Source organism: Chinchilla lanigera, unplaced genomic scaffold, assembly GCF_000276665.1.
Source record: "Chinchilla lanigera isolate Chin_1 unplaced genomic scaffold, ChiLan1.0 scaffold00094, whole genome shotgun sequence".
NCBI classification, from domain to species: domain Eukaryota; kingdom Metazoa; phylum Chordata; class Mammalia; order Rodentia; family Chinchillidae; genus Chinchilla; species Chinchilla lanigera.
Window position 1 is genome coordinate 7,466,914 of NW_004955495.1, and position 16,216 is coordinate 7,483,129.

At 38.4% G+C, this 16,216-nt stretch overlaps 1 protein-coding gene across 4 annotated transcripts in view; it reads right to left on the minus strand.

Annotated features, from left to right (window-relative positions):
- Positions 1-4,615: 4,615 nt before the first annotated feature.
- LOC102029308 (tigger transposable element-derived protein 1-like) overlaps positions 4,616-16,216 on the minus strand; it is a 26,853-nt gene continuing 15,252 nt past the window's right edge. For 2 of the 4 annotated variants that reach the window (XM_013505352.1, XM_005406055.2), the window contains exons 2-4: positions 8,021-8,147; positions 7,657-7,717; positions 4,616-6,550 (exon numbers count right to left, since the gene is read on the minus strand). In XM_013505352.1, coding sequence (XP_013360806.1) covers positions 4,711-6,550; positions 7,657-7,717; positions 8,021-8,147 — 2,028 coding nt within the window. In that variant the 3' untranslated portion in view covers positions 4,616-4,710. Of the gene's footprint in view, positions 6,551-7,656; positions 7,718-8,020; positions 8,148-14,882; positions 14,953-15,698; positions 16,157-16,216 lie in introns of those variants that run through there. The other 2 variants (XM_013505351.1, XM_013505353.1) reach the window with 2 other exon arrangements.

Consider the following 16,216-nt stretch of genomic DNA (forward strand, 5'->3'; position numbering starts at 1 on the left):
TGGTTATCGCTAATTGGAGTTCTATATGCCTCACTTAAGTGTATGTCCACTTCTTTTTCTATGCTTGGGATATTTTCTGCTCTGACTTCCACAAATAGTCTTTTTATGTCATTTGTGCTTACTCCTGCTGTTTCATTGACATCTATTAATGTTACATTGTTTCTCTTTGCTTTGTCTTGCAGCTGTTGAATTGTTATTTCCTGACTTTTGATGGAATTTTTAATTTCCTGGATATGTGTTTGAATTTGTTTTGTGCATTCTAGTTCTTGCCTATATTGTTAATTCAAGGTTTGTATGAGTTTTCTATGCTCCTGTATTTTCTTATCAATGTCTTCTTTGGATTGCTGAGCAGTTCTTTCATCATTGTTATCATTTCTTTTTTTATCTGAGATATTATTTCTGATCTGATATCTTCTATGACCTGAAAGAGTTGTTTCTTTACTTCAGTTGCTATCATTTCAGAAATTCCAGGTGTATGACTTCCAAGTTCTGTGTTGATGTCCCCTAGGCATGTTTTGGGTGGGGTAGAGGTCTGAGATTGCATTTTTTCCTTTTGTTTTGTTATTTTTGAAGATCTGGAGGTTCCCTGGAGCCCAGTGTCACTTCCACGATGGTGTGGGAATAGGTGGGTCAAGGATATGAAAGTCCCCAGTGCTCATTGTGGCTCCCATGATGGTGTGCAGGGACTGGGAGCAGCTGCCAAAGATCCCAAAGTTTTCCCAGGTTCAGCTGGCTCCCATGCCTGTGGAGGAGGTTCAGCCCAGCTTCCACGAGGGTGCAGGGGTGGGCAGGTTGTGGTCACCAAAGCTCTCAAAGCTGTCTGGGACCCAACTTGGTTCCCATGTTGGTTGGGGAGGGGTGATTGCACAGTTATCTAGGCTGCTGGAGCTGTCCAGAGTTCAGCTTGGCTCCTGCAAGGGTGCTGGGGGGTGGATGGGTGGGGAGTGGCCCTGAGGCCCCTGAAGCTGTCTGGGGCTCTGCCTTGCTTGCACACTGCTGGGGGAAGGGTGCGGGTGGCTCACCAAGGTTCCTGATGCTGTCTGTGGTTCAGCCTGGCTTTTGCAAGGGTGTAGGGGGGCCATGCCATTTTAGAGGCTCCAAATACTGTCCAGGACCCAGCCTCATTTCTGCTCCGGTGGGAGAGGGGTGTGGGTGTAATAACCCAATTTGCTGAAGCTGTCAGGGATTAAGCTTGGCTCCCCAGAGGGTGGGGCAGGCAGGGGGTGGCCACTAAGGCCCCTGAAATTGTCGGGTCTCCACCTGGCTCACATGCTGGTTGGAGGGGGCAGGGGCTGCTCACTGAAGTTCCTGAAGCTGCCTGGGGTTCAGCCCAGCTTTCACAAGGGTTGAGGAGGCATGGGTTATGTTCGAGGCTCCAGATGCTGATCAAGACCCAGCTTTGTTTCCATTCTGGTGGGGGAAGGGTGAGGGTGCAATCACCCTGGTTGCTGAAGCTGTCCCAGATTGAGCTCAGCTCCCACAAGGATGTAGGGGGGTTGGGGAACACACCAATGATTCTTGCCATTAAAGAGAAAGCATTCAGCAAGGTTATAAATTGAATAAATCTATTTTCTAATGGGATATATAGAGCTACATTCTCAGTAAATGAAAAAACAGTTGTTAATCTCAAAGGTAATTTAAACAGTTAAAGAACTTTCTAGAAAACATTTACAGAGACAAGAAAATATACATAAAAGTTATATAAACTATCATTTGGTCCAACAAAAGAATGATGCCAAAAAAAGAGAATGATGCAATAGACAGCTGTATCATGGAATTTTCGCTATATCGTGGGACTTTGTAGTTTTTTTTTTTTTTCTTTTTTGGTTTGGTTTTTCTCCGGTACCGGGAACTGAACTCATGACCTTGCGCTTGCCAGGCAGGCGCTTTGCCGCTGAGCTAAATCCCCAGCCCTGGGACTTTGTAGTTTATAGGTATTTATACAATATTTATGATTTTAATTTTTTGCCTAAAAATTTAAAACAATATAATAAAATATAAATATGTTAATTCAACATATTAAAAGACTATTACATCAAAATAAAATACAGTATGTATTTCATCAGTGGACAAATACTGTGTGTATGTAATCAAGTTTGCCAATGTGAGATTGCACATGGCACACTATTGGCTGATGGAATGGCTATTGACCAACTACAGCACTGTGTTCTGTATCCTCCATGCTGATTGGCTCAGTGACCATATTATTGGCTTGTTTGCTTGCCCACACTGTGCCCATATGTTCAGCATCTCTCCTTGTCCACATCAAGTACCCATACAGAATTTTACATGTTGTTAAAATTACATAGGTTTAAAAGTGTAGAAAGTGTTTAAGAGCATATGAAGTGTTTATAAGAGAGTGGGAAAGGTTTATAGGACTATGGGAAGGGTTTGTAAAGCCTTAAAATATATATAAATAATAAATATAGTGCTGCTACTTCGTGGATTTTCACCTATTGTGGGGGTCTCTGGAATGTAACTAACCTGATAGGTGATGGATCACTGTGTATGAAAGGTAAGAATCTGTCAGCAAGATTCAGCTACAGCCAGCAAGAAAATATGAAAAATTAGTAAAACTTTATTTTCAATGTTCCATTAAACACATTTCAGTAAAAACAAAATTTAAGCCAACTGACATTAAAATGGTTTCAATTCACTCATGGATGCATAAGTTCTAAATAACAGGGGAAAAAACTTATCACAATATACCTCCACGAACTTGCAATTCAGAGTTTACAGTCTCAGTCATTTGCAAATTTTTCCTTAGAACCTAATAATTGTTCACAGAAACCACAAATATCCTCCACAGTTGTTTTTTTTTGGCAGGTTTACAAGTAACCAATATGAAAACCTTATTCAGTTCTCCTCGCTACTGATTGGCTGCTGCCCTGTAACCCATCTCTAGCAGATGCACAAACATTCCCCCATCATAAGACATTGCTATGTGTAGCTATCTCGAATGTTCTCAGTTTTGTTCTTCTTAAAGCCCTAAGAGCCGTAAGTTGCTGCCAATCACCCTGCACCTTCTAAGGCTTTATTAATACAGTAGTTTATTAAATTATATTACATAACTGCAGCAGACACAGCATATTTAGGGCTTAAGCTATAAAATAGGCATTTATATGCATTCTTCTGACCATATCTGAAATTTGCATTTTTCACAATTTGCAGGTGCTCTATGAATATAACCCCTTGGAATTTCAGGGGGCCACTTTATCTGACTTAAAAACACTAAACTTCTTTACTATTTTTTCCACACAATTTACAGAATTAAGTCATCTTAATGCATTTAGTTATTTTGCTGTTGTTTAAAAACAAGTTGGAATTGGGTATCTAACTCCAGGCATTACCTGATCTTCTGTCTCAGATTCCCTAGTAGTAGGACTATAAATAGGGACCACATTGTTCAGCCTAATGCCTATTTAGAAAAATACTAATTAGGTACACAAAGACCAGAGATTTACTTTAAGAGTGAGCACAAGGCTGGCATGGTGGAACACACCTGTAATCCCAGCACTCAGAAGGCTGAGGCAGGAGGACCACTGTGTGAGTTTGAGGCCAGAACAGGATAAATAGTGAGTTCAAGGCCAGCCTGCACTACAGAGCAAGACCCAGAATCTTCATGGGACTTTGATCCATTGTGCATTCACATATATATCAAAGTGACCTTTGCACATTTCTTCTACTCAAGGTTTTTGTCATACTGTGTTATACCTGTGAGGCAAGCAAAATAACTAGAGGCATTTCCCCATACTTTACACTAATACCAGTCCTCTTCCACAGTCTCATGAGTGCTAGAAAGGTCTGATAGTGAAGGCTTCTCAGTCTATATGTAGGATTACTCTCAACTGTGAATTCTTCTATGGCTGAGAAATGAAGTGTGAGAACTCTAGGCTTTCTTACATGCATACACACAAAGGGTTCCTTTCCAAAGTCAGTTTTTATAAGTATTAGGAGAGAAATGGACAATATAAAGGTTTTTCCACATTGCTTACACAAACAGGCTTAATCTTACTTTTGCCTTTTTAAAAAATGGTCTACCAAGTGACTAGGACAACAGAAAATTTCCCACATCATTTAACTCTTATGGTTCCTCTCCACTGTGCACCTTTTTATGTCTTCAAAAACTCCTTTCCCATAGGAAAGCTTTCCCACATTGCTTACATTCATATGGTTTCTCTCCACTGTGAACTTCTTTATGTTGTGAAAAACTACTTTCCCAAAGAAAGGTTTTCCCACATTGCTTACATTCCTATGATTTCTCTCTGCTATGAACTTTTTTATGCCTTTGAAAATTAATTTCCCAAAGGAAGGCTTTCCCACAGTGTTTACAGTGATCCCTTACCCATCTCAGGAGTTATATTCCAGAGACCCTCGCAATAGGTGAAAATCCACAAAGTAGTGGCATTACATTTATTTTATTATTTATATATATTTTAAGGTTTTATAAACCATTTCCACAGTCCTATAAACCTTTCCCACTCTCTTATTAACCTTTCCCACACTCTTATAAACATTTCATATGCTCTTAAACACTTTCTACACTCTTGAACCTATGTAATTTTAACAACATGTAAAATTCTATATGGGTACTCACCAGTGAAGTATACTACAACTTTAATGATGAAGATCATGAATTATGTAGCTGTGCAGTACTGATAGTGAAGGTGATGATGATGAGATGAATGTACTGTAAAGCCAAGAAGAGCATTACAGGTCTTCTGAAGGTACCACTTCATCAGGTACTTCATCAGGTGGTGCAGTGTCTTTGCCCTGGGCTGTAACTGATCTTTTCTTCCGAGTGATGAACATAGTTATGGGGAGTTGCTCGCACTGTTTTTTCTTCTGAGTGAGAAGGTTTTTATAAACTGACATGCCACTCTCAATTATATTTATGAAGTGCAATGAACGAAGCATCTGGGGGTCCCACTCTTCAGCCACTTGCTGAAGTTCTTTGGCCATTCTGACCATGGTTGCAAGACGATCGAGTGTTAGGCCAACCTCCTCCTCTTCTCCAACCCGTAGTTCATCTTGTTCCTCATCTTCTTCTTCACTTGCTGACTTTGTCATCTCTGTCAAGTCTTCATCTGTCAATGGTTGTGAGTGGACATCAATCAGGTCATACACATTGTCAGGAGTCACATCACTGAAGCCATCTCCTCCCAGTAGTTTTGCCAGCTTCACAGTCTTAGCTACTGCAGAGCGATGAACTTCATCAGGAGAGAATCCCTTGTAATCATGGACCACTTCTGGCCACAAATTTTTCCAGCTGGCATTTACTGTTTCACTCTTCATCTCTTTTATGGCCTTTTGAATATTTAGGAGACACGATGCAATATTGTAGTCATACCAGTAAGCCTTTAGTGAGAAGTTTTCATCTGAGTCCATAGCTTCAACCAGGTTTTGCAGGGTGTTTTGCGTGTAGAGTGCCTTAAAAGTGCGAATAATGCCTTGATCCATGGGCTGAATGAGTGATGTGGTGTTCGGCGGCAAGAACTCTATTTGGACGCCATTATACAACAGATCAACAGCATGGCCTTCATCATTGTCCATGATCAGAAGCACTTTGAATTCAAGGTTTTTCTCTGCCAGATAAAGCTTAACCTCTGGGATAAAGCACTGGTGGAACCAATCAGCTGTGAGGAGTTTTGTGGTCCAGGCCTTGGGGTTGTACATCCAGTACACAGGCAACACATTCTTATTTTTGTTTTTTAGGGCTCTTGGGTTTTTTGACTTATAAATAAGCCCTGGCTTTATCATAAAGCCTGCAGCATTCCCACACATAATCAGAGTTACTCTATCTTTTGCGGCTTTAAAACCAAGGGCTTTGGCTTCGTCCTTCATAATAAAAGTGCAAGATGGCATCCATTTCCAAAATAAGCTCGTCTCATCCATGTTAAAAACTTGTTCAGGCTTATAGCCCCCTTCCTCGATGATGGATTTGAACATGTCATTCACGTACTCCTTGGCTCTGGTTTTATCCATAAGAGCAGCTTCTCCATGCAGAGAAATGCTCTTGAGTCCAAAGCGTCTCTGAAATTTGTCAAACCAGCCCTTGCTGGCACTGAATGGGGTTGGTCTGGTGGGAGAAGTACTCGACGGTCCTACTTCTGTGTCCTCATCCTTGTCTTCATCCTTGTCACTGTTGTGAACGTCCATGCTTTCAGCAAAACTATCATAAAGTTTCTTGGCCTTCATCCGGATAGTGTTGGTATCCAGTGAGATACTCTTCTTCCTGCAGTCATTTATCCACAGGGCCAATGCACACTCCATCCTCACAATGGCCTTATTGCGGGAAGTGACCACCCTCTTTGCAGTCTTGTTAAAAGTTATTGTTGCCGTAGACCTAATATTCTTCTCATCTTTCTTTATGTAGCGAACAGTAGATTCATTAATCCCATAATGGCGGCCTACAGCTGCATAGCTTTTGCCTTCCTTTAACATGTCAAGAAGTTCCACCTTTTCTTTGATGGTAAGCATCTTCCTGTGGCGCTTGGGTTCACTGTCAGCAGCCTTAGAAGGAGCAGAACGTTTGGGTGGCATCACAGGGCTTAAAATAAATTCAAATTTTTAATATGTTTGAATTAACACTTTTTATATTTTTATATTGTTTTAAAATTTTTAGGCAAAAATAAAATCATAAATATTATATAAATACCTATATACCACAAAATCTCACAATATAGCAAAATGCTGCAATACAGAATTAGATTTTTTTTAAAAAAACTTGAGATACAGTGAAGCTGCAATCAGTGAACCACCATATAGCAAGGGACAACTGTATGACCATGAGCTGGGTGTAGTGGCACATGCCTATAAACCCAGCACTTGGGAGGCTGAGGCAGGAGGATCATTGTGAGGTTGAGACCAGCCTGGGCTACAAAGTGAGCTCAAGGCCAGCCTGAACTGCATAGGGAGACCCTGTCTCAAAAAAAACAAAAAAAAAAAAAAAAAAAAAAGTATGACCATGAGTCTTTTGAGGTCCAATAGCAGAGATATAGTTTATATCTAGATGTTCCCAAAAAGCCTCGTGTGCTCATAGGTGGGGCTTTTGGGAGGTGATTGGATCACGGGACATGAAGGCCATCAATGATGAGTTTACACCTAAATGTGATGTGGGAAGGGAAGCCTGGTGCTAGGAAGTAGGCGTGGCTTTGAAGGATGTATTTACCGCCTTCCTCCGTGCACACTCTCTGCTTTCTGCTTCCATGCCATGACCTGTTTTTCCACTGCATGCCACTCTGGCATGCTGCCCTGTCTTGCAGCCAGCTAACTATGCACTGAAACCTGCAATCTTTGCAAACATTAAGCCAAAATAAATATTTCTCCTTTGAGTTGTGGGTGTTAGATCTTGTGTCTCAGCAACAAGTAACTATAACACTTGTTTTTATAATTTCCTGTTATATGAAGCAAAATCACTAATATTCAACCATCAGAAACTCACCTAGACCAAGATGTTAGGGTTTCAGAAGTGTCTGAGGCGGGAACGTTTCATATTTTCCATATATAAATGTTCATCTGGTATGTAGTGTTTCACTAAATGTTCAACTTGATTAAATCAAGTTGAAACTGGGTGTATTTCTATTATTTGCTTATTTTTAAACTTTCCTGATACACCAGGATTCTTGACACATAATTTTTCTAAGTGTAAATTACCTTACAGTTTTCCTGGTTTTTTTATACCCATCTTCAATATTTGAGTCTTCACATTTTTCTCCTAAAGTTTAGAGACAGAAAAATCATTAGGAATTATATTACTGAAAATATTACTGGAGTCTAGCTAGATTGATTATGCTATGTGATAGTGCCTGAAATAATCCTCTAAATGGTTCCATTTCCATTTTCCAAATAAGGAATCATATTTAAGATAACAATATGCAATATATTAACCATTGTTACCCTCTTACCATATTGTTTTTGAATTTTGTTTTTGTTTCTTTTTCTTTAAAATAAAGGCGTCAACACTGTTAAGTAACAAATACTTGGTGTCTTCTTCATTAGGGAATGATGTCTCCCTTACCTATTGCAACCAGGTTCCTGAGGGTTTCCTGCATTACATCCCTGTAGAGCTGCTTTTGGGAAGGATCCAGCAGAACCCACTCCTCCACAGCGAAGTTCACAGCCACATCCTTAAAAGTCACTGACTCCTGAAACAGTCACACATGTATTTCCATGATGAAGAGTGATAGTCATTGCACATTGTAGATCTAGATTCATTTCATAAGAACTTCATATAATACTATGTTCTCCAAATAAGTCACTGCAGTCTTGGTCATCATATTCTTATTCTCTATCTATACTCACATACTCTCCTAGAGCCTTTCTGATGCTAGATTTGAACTATGCGGGTCATACCAATTTCCCTTCGTACAAGGGGTCTGTACCATGCCCCAAAACAAATTCCATCTACTGAGTACTCCAAAGAGAGTTAATACCAACTGTCCTAAGACAGCATATTCTTAGAAATGTCTGAGAAAAATGTTCAAGTTCCCTGATATCTAGAGCTACTACTGGGGTGAACTACACCAGCATCACTAAAAGGAGGTGATGTTTCAACATCACGACAAGAATATTTCATTTATTTAAAGCCTATTAGTCCTCTGAAAGGGAGACTACCTTATCAGTTCCCAGATACACTCTGATCAATGTCTAACGAGCTGGTTTGACAAATGCTATTCAAAATTTCATCACAACTGGCTCCTCAGAGAAGTGAACTCATCTTCTGTGACTGCACTGAGACAACTTTTGGAAGCTTCACAATTTTTTTTATTATTGTTGTTTTGTTACTAGGAGTCAAACTCATAACTTTCAGCTTGCCAGGCAGGTACTGTGCTGCTGAGCTATATTCCTGGCCCTGAACAGTTTTTTTTAGACCAACCTTAAATAATAAATAAGACCCATGTAGGACAAACTCATTGTGCTAACAGATAAACATCATAGTATCCACTGCAGACTGTCAAAGGAAAATGCAAGAGGGAAGGTTGGTACATGTTCTTAGAAATAGCAAAGTCAGGGAAACCCACTTTCTGGGTTCCCATCTGTCCCTCTTAGAAGCTTTCTTCCAATAAATTCTTCCTAGTCTTAATCTCTGTTGTTTCTAGAATTTGTGCCTTGATTTTATTTATTTATTTATTTATTTATTTATTTTTTTTGTTTTTTGGTTTTTCTCCGGTACCGGGAACCGAACTCACGACCTTGCGCTTGCCAGGCAGGCGCTTTTTGCCACTGAGCTAAATCCCCAGCCCCGATGCCTTGATTTTAGAGAACATGAAATTGGCATTTCAGACATTTATCAGGTGGGCAGTTACAATATTTCTCTTATGTTATTTGGAGGTTCCCATATCATACATCCTATGTCACCCTGACCTCACAGAAGACTTCTCAGCTTGTATATGAATTCTGTCAGTTGATTTCACATCATTCAATTTCTTTTAAAGTGTCCTAAAGGAACTCTGAGTTGCACGGTTTTTATCCTTTGATTAATGTCCCGGGAGCTCTTTTTTTAATTTTAGGGAAAAAAGATAAAACAAAATTTCATAACAAAATAATAGAATAACAGTTAATAGATTACATGGTGTTACCTTTAAAGTCATTGCTCAGGGTACAAGATATGAGATAAAAATTTCTCCAATCAATATTACTACAAATCTTTGTTTTTAATAAAGTGAAAGACACTAATAGTATAACTAACTTGCATTTTGTCCCTTTTGTCTACTGTCCTTTCTCCTTTCACTCAGCCTAGTTCCTTTTTCCTCTGGAACAATTCCTTCCCATTTCACAATATCTATTGTACATTTTAGAACTTATTTACTCTTTCAGTTTCTTACACCAGGGAGACAATATGATGTTTAAACATGAATCTGATTTATTACACGTATGAGTATGGTCTCAAGTTGCATCCATTTACTTATAAATTCTCCAATTTATACTACAATGGGTAGTACCCCATTGTATAAAAAGACATCTTTTTTCCATTCCTTGGTTGACGGGCATTTAGGTTGTTTCTACAACTGAGCTATTACAAATTGTGCTGCTATAAACATGGGTGCATGTATATTGTTATGATGTTTTTAATTCTTCTGACAAGATACCCAGAAGGGGAATAACTGGGTCAAATGGGACCTCCAATCCTAGTTTTTTGAGGAATCACAACACTGATTTCCACATTGGTTGTATTCCCACCACAGTGCAGAAGGGTTCCTTTTCCCCGACAGCCCCTCCAGCATTTGTTATTGGTTGATTTCTTGATGATACCCATTCTTTTTTGGGTGACATGGAATCTCAGTGTTGTTTTAATTTGAATCTCAAATGACCAATGATGTTGAACATTTTTTCATATATTTATCTGCCATTTGTATTTCTTCATCTGAGAAGTGTGTATTCCTCTTAGATGCCCAGTTTTTGATTGGATCTTTGAATTTTGGGGGTCTTATTTTTCAATTTTTTTATATGTTCTAGATAGAAGTCCTGTCTGAGGGTCAATTGGCTAAAACCTTTTCCCATTATGTGAGCTGTTGTTTCACTTTGTTGACTTCATTTGCTGTGCAAAAGCTTTTTAATAAGATGAGATAGCAGTTGTGGATTCTTTGAAGTATTTGTCATGCAGTCTGGGTTTTGCTCATGAACTCTCTACCTAAACCTATGTCTTCCAGATATCTATCTACTTTCTCTTCCAGTAGAGTTAGTGTTTCTGTTTTAATATTTAGATCTTTGATCCATTTTGATGTTAGTTTAGCACATGGTGATAGACATGTGTTGATAGACTAAAGTGATAGACTTTAAGTGATAGACTAAAGTTTTTGGCATGAAGAGAGACAGTTTTTTCAGCACCATTCATTGAAGAGGCTATCTTTCTTCCAGTGAACATGTTTGGCTCCTTTGTCAAAAGTGGCTGAATGTGTTTGTAGTGATGTCTGCATTTCATAATTTATTCCACTGGTTCTCAGGTCTGCTTTTTTTTTTTTTGCCAGTACCATGCTGACTTTATCACAGTAGCTTTGCAGTGTAATTTCAAGGCAGGGATTGTGATGCCTCTTGCATTGCCATTGTTACTCAGGATTGCTTTTGCTATTCTATGTCTTTTCTGTTTCCAAATTAACTTGTGGAATGTTTTCTATAATTCTGCAAGATATGCTAATAGTGTTTTGATTAGTATTGTATTAATCTGTATAACCATATTGGAAATATGACCTTTTTCACTGTTGGTTCTTGCTATCCACAAGCAAGGGATATCTTTCCATTTTCTGATATCCTTTTTGACCTGCTTTTTCAGAGTACTGTAGTTTTCAATGTAGAGGTATTTTAGTTTCTTTTTTAGATTGATTCCTAAGTATTTCATTTTTTTGGGGTGCTATTGTGAAGGATGTGGTTTCTCCAAATTCTCTCAGTGAGTTTATTGTTCATGTATAAGAATGCTATTGATTTTTGAATGTTGACTTTGCACCCAGCTATGCTACTGAATTTGTTTATTAAATCTAGAAGTCTTTCAGTGTTTTGGGGGTCTTCTATGTACAGTATTATGTCATCTGCAAATAATAATAATTTAACTTCTTCCTTTCCTACCTTATTCCTTTTATTTCTCTCTAATTGCTCTGGCTAGTGTTTCCCCAACTATATTGAATAGGAATGTTGACAGTGGACAGCCATGTCTTGTTCCTGATTTTAGAGTGAAACCTTTAGGTTTTGGCCATTTTTTATGATGTTGGCTATTAATTTGTCATAGATGGCTCTTATCAGATTGAGATAAAGACCATCTATTCTAATTCTCTATAGGGTTTTTTATCATGCATGAGTGTGGGAATTGGTCAACAGCTTTCTTTGCATCTACTGAGATGATCATGTGATTTTTGTGTTTGGCTCTGTTGATATGGTGTATTACATTTATTGATTTGCAAATGTTGAACTACCCCTGCATCCCTGGAATGAATCCTGTTTGGTCATGGTGTACAATCTTCTTCATGATTTGCTGCACTCTGTTTGCCAGTATCTTACTGAGGATTTTTGCATCTATGTTGACTAGGGAGATTGGCCTGTAGTTCTCTTTCTTGGGTGGGTGTTTCTCTGGTTTTGGTATCAGGGTAGTATTTGCCTCCAGAAATGAATGAATTAGGGAGCACTGCTTCCCTCTCAGTTTTATTAAAGACTTTGAGCAGTACTAGCCTTAAATTTACTTTAGTTTTTTTTTGTAGAATGCAGCTGTAAATCCATCAGGATCTGAGCTTCTCTTTGTTGATAAGTTTTTAATTGTTTTCAATTTCATTAACTGACACTAGATTATTCAGAATTTATATATATTCTTGACTTGGCTTTCATAATATGTTTCTAGGAATCTGTCCATTTCTTCCGTGTTTTTCACCCTATGAGAGTAAAGATTTTTAAAGTATTGATGATCTTTGAAATTCCACTGGACCTGTGGTGATTTCACCCTTCTCATTCCTCACTGCATAAATTTGAGTCTTTTTTCCCCTTCTTTGGATAAGATTGGTTAAGGGTTTATCAGTTTTACTTATTCTTTCAAAGAATCAACTCTTAGATTCATTTATTCTTTACACTGTTTTCTTAGTCTCCAGTGTGTTCATATCTGCTCTGATCTTATAATTTCCTCCCTTGTACATGCTTTTGGCTTAGCTTGCTCTTTTTTTTTTCATAGAAGCTTGAAGTGCAATGTTAGGTTGTTTATTTATGCTCATTTTCTTTTCCTGATGTGAGAATTCATCACTATAAAGTTCCCTCTTAGGACTGCTTTCATTGTGTCCCACAGATTCTGATATGTTGTATCTGCATTTTCATTTAATTGTAGATATTGTTTAATTTTTCCTTTAATTTCATCTGTGACCCACTGGTTGTTTAGGAGGGTGTTATGTAATTTCCATGTGTTTATGGAGTTTTTGAAGTTTCTTCTACCATTCCTTTCCAATTTCATTGCACTATGGTCAGATAATATACATGGGATAATTTTAATTCTTTTGCATTTACTTAAGCATGTTCTATGGGCTAGTATATGGTCTAATTTAGAGAATGTCCCATGTGTAACTGAGAAGAATGTGTAGTCTAATGTTGGGTGGAACCCTCTGTAAACATATACTAAGTCCACTTGTTCACAGGTTTGGTTCAGCTCTGATATTTCTTCACCGATTTTTTGTCTGGTTGATCTATCTATTTGTGACAGTGGGGTATTAAAGTCCTCCATTACAATTGTATTACTGCTAATTTCATTTTTCATGATTATTATCTGTCTTATATAGTCGGGTGCTCCCATATTTACTGCATGTATATTTATGATTATCTCCTCCAGAAGTTTTCTCCTAACAAGTATGTAGTGACTTTGTTTATCCCTTTTGATTATTCTTGGTTTGAAGTTCACATTGTCTGCAAACAGAATAGCTACCCTTGCTTTTTTCTGGGTTCCTGTTGCATGGAGTATTGCTTTTCATCTTTTGACCTTTATTCTATGAATTTCTTTTTCAGTGAAATGTGTTTCTTGTATACAGCAAATTGTTCTGTCAGTCTGTTTGCTTTGATGGGTGAATTGAGACCATTTATGTTGATCATTATAACTGATACGTATTGGCTTATCTTTGTCATGTTATTTTCCTGCTGTTGGTTCCCTATTTTTCCCCTTTGTTTAACTGCTTGCCCTGCTTGGTGAATTCCTTGTGTTGTTGTTCTTGGAATTGTGGTCATTTTTATCTCTATCTAGAATATCTTTCACTATCCTTTGAAGTGTTGGTTTGGTGGTCATGAATTTCTTCAGTGGTTTTTTGTTGTGCAAGTATCTCATTTCTCCATTAATTTTGAAAGATAATTTTGCAAGGTACGTCAATCTGGGTTGGAATTTGTTTTCTTTCATGATGTGAAATACTTTACTACAAGCTTTTCTTGATATGAGGGTTTGTGTTGAGAAGTCTGCCATGATTCTCATGGGCTTTCCTTTATAGGTGATCTGTTTCTTCACTCTGATAGCTTTTAATATTCTCTTCTTGTGCTGAATTTGTAGGATCTTGATTATTATAGGTCTAGGTGTAGATTTATTTTGGCTATGGCTAATGGGAGTTGTATACACCTCACTTATGTGTATGTTGGATTTTTTTTCCCCATGCTTGAGAAATTTTCTATTACTTCTGCAAATAGCTTTTATGTCATTTGTGTTGATTGCTGCTTTTCCAGTGACACCACTTATTCTTGTAGTATTTTTCTATACCTTGTCTTGCAGCTGTTGAATTATTTCCTGATCTTTTGTTTTTCCAAGAGATTGTTCCTGTCATGATCACTAGCCAAGATCCTGTCCTCAAGATCTGAGAGTCTATCTTCAGTTTCATACAAGTGGTTTTGCCAGTTTTCAATGGAATTTTTAACTTCCTGGATATCTATTTGAATCCATTTCATGCATTCTATTTGCTTCCTATATTGATCATTCACAGTTTCCATCCTCTTCTGATCATCTTTTTAAAAAAATCTATCTCTATTCTAGATTTGCTAAGCAATTCCTTTATGAATGTTGACATTTGTTTTTTACCTGAGAGATTATTTGTGAACTGATTTCCTCTATAGCCTCGTGGATTTCTCTACTTCAGTTGCTATCATTTCAGAGATGTCAGGTATGTGCCTACCATTTTCCTTTCTCATTGTCTCTTGGACTTATTCTGGGTGGGCTGGAGGTCTGATGTTTCATTTTGCTTCTGCATGTTGTCATTTTCTATTTCATATGTTTTTGTTTTCTGTGTTGACCCTTGTAAATTTTTGAAGTAAGTGGCTTTATCACTAGTATCAAGGCCTCTCTAGGCAAGGTTTGTTCTTCAGGGATGCCTTCTGCAGGCAGAAGGTTCCTAGTTTGTGTCTGTCCCAATATCCTAATTAATTAATTTTCAGTCAGATGTTTGTACCTGTTTGGCTGAGTCCCCAGTCCTTTGGTGATGGGTTGTGGTGAGGTTATTACCACATAACTTTCCAGTACTATGACAGAAATGAAAACAACTGATTAAAAAAGATATGACCTCCTAACTGAAGTAGTATAATTAGCACTAAAAATAGTATCAAGCAGCTTAGAGACTGACAACTGTAGTAATGATTAATTTTGTACCTTAAACCATAGGAACAAAATCTAGTTATATGACAGAACCAATCATAAATTGGGAGTTTGTATACAAAGTGTTTCCCTTTGGTAGAGTGGTTTTACCCTGTAGTGAGGAAATTTAAGAAGGATAGTGGATAGAATGGGCAATTGAAAAGAAATAAAGTAGAAGCCAGGTGGAGGATGAGGGATGATCATGAAAGCTTTGGGAAACTAAAGGGGGCAGAAGAAAAAGAATGAAGGAGAGAGCAAGGGATTATTGAAGTTGACCAGAAAAATTAGAGACACCATTCATGAAAATATGACTAAGTCTAGAGAGGTAAATTGAAGAAAGGGGCAAAGAAGATGAACAGATTAGAACAACGATATAGGTAAAAGACAAAAAGAAAAAAAGAAAAAGGAATAGGAAACAAACCAGCAAAAAAAGAAAAAAATTAAAATACAATTAAAAAAACAAAATTCCTCTGGTGTCCACCTAGAGTCTGAAACTATGGATAACATTGCCAAGTTGTGCAGTAGAGTTTGTGCTAAATTTGAGGCTGATCTTGGCCTCCAGATGTGGGGGTCTGGGGCCAGAGTCTTCGGCCAGTACTTTGTGTATGTCCCTCAGTGGCTTCCTACTCCTTACCCTGTTTCTCTTGGTAGCATCTCTCTCCCAGTTGCTATGCTATTTTCAGACAGAGATGGGGGCTGTTCCCAGTCCCATACACCGTTAGCTCCTCCTGTTCCTTGCTCAGCCTTCTGTGTTCCTCTTCCACTGGCAAGTCTCTGTCCTCTCAGGTTGTTGCAGTGTGGGGTGGGATGCTGTGATATGGCCTGGTCCTCTGCTCTTGCAGTCCAAGGCTGCTCAGTCCCAATTCTTACTCCCCTCCTGAGGTGGGTTACTAACTTCCCATTCATTGCTTTACAAGTTCCATTGCCAGCATCACCCATCTCTGCTGTAGTCTGTAACTTCCTCAGGTGAGATGGGGACATGTGGTGGACCTTTCTGCTTCCACTGCTGGCAGCATGAGGACAGCTCTGGGCTGTACAGTCCCAAGGTGCAAGGCTGTTTAACTTCCTGCACCTCTCTAACCACAGGTCACAGGGGAGGGATTACCTGTTCTGTTTACTACCCAATTCTGTAGTATTTAATCTTGTTCCTGG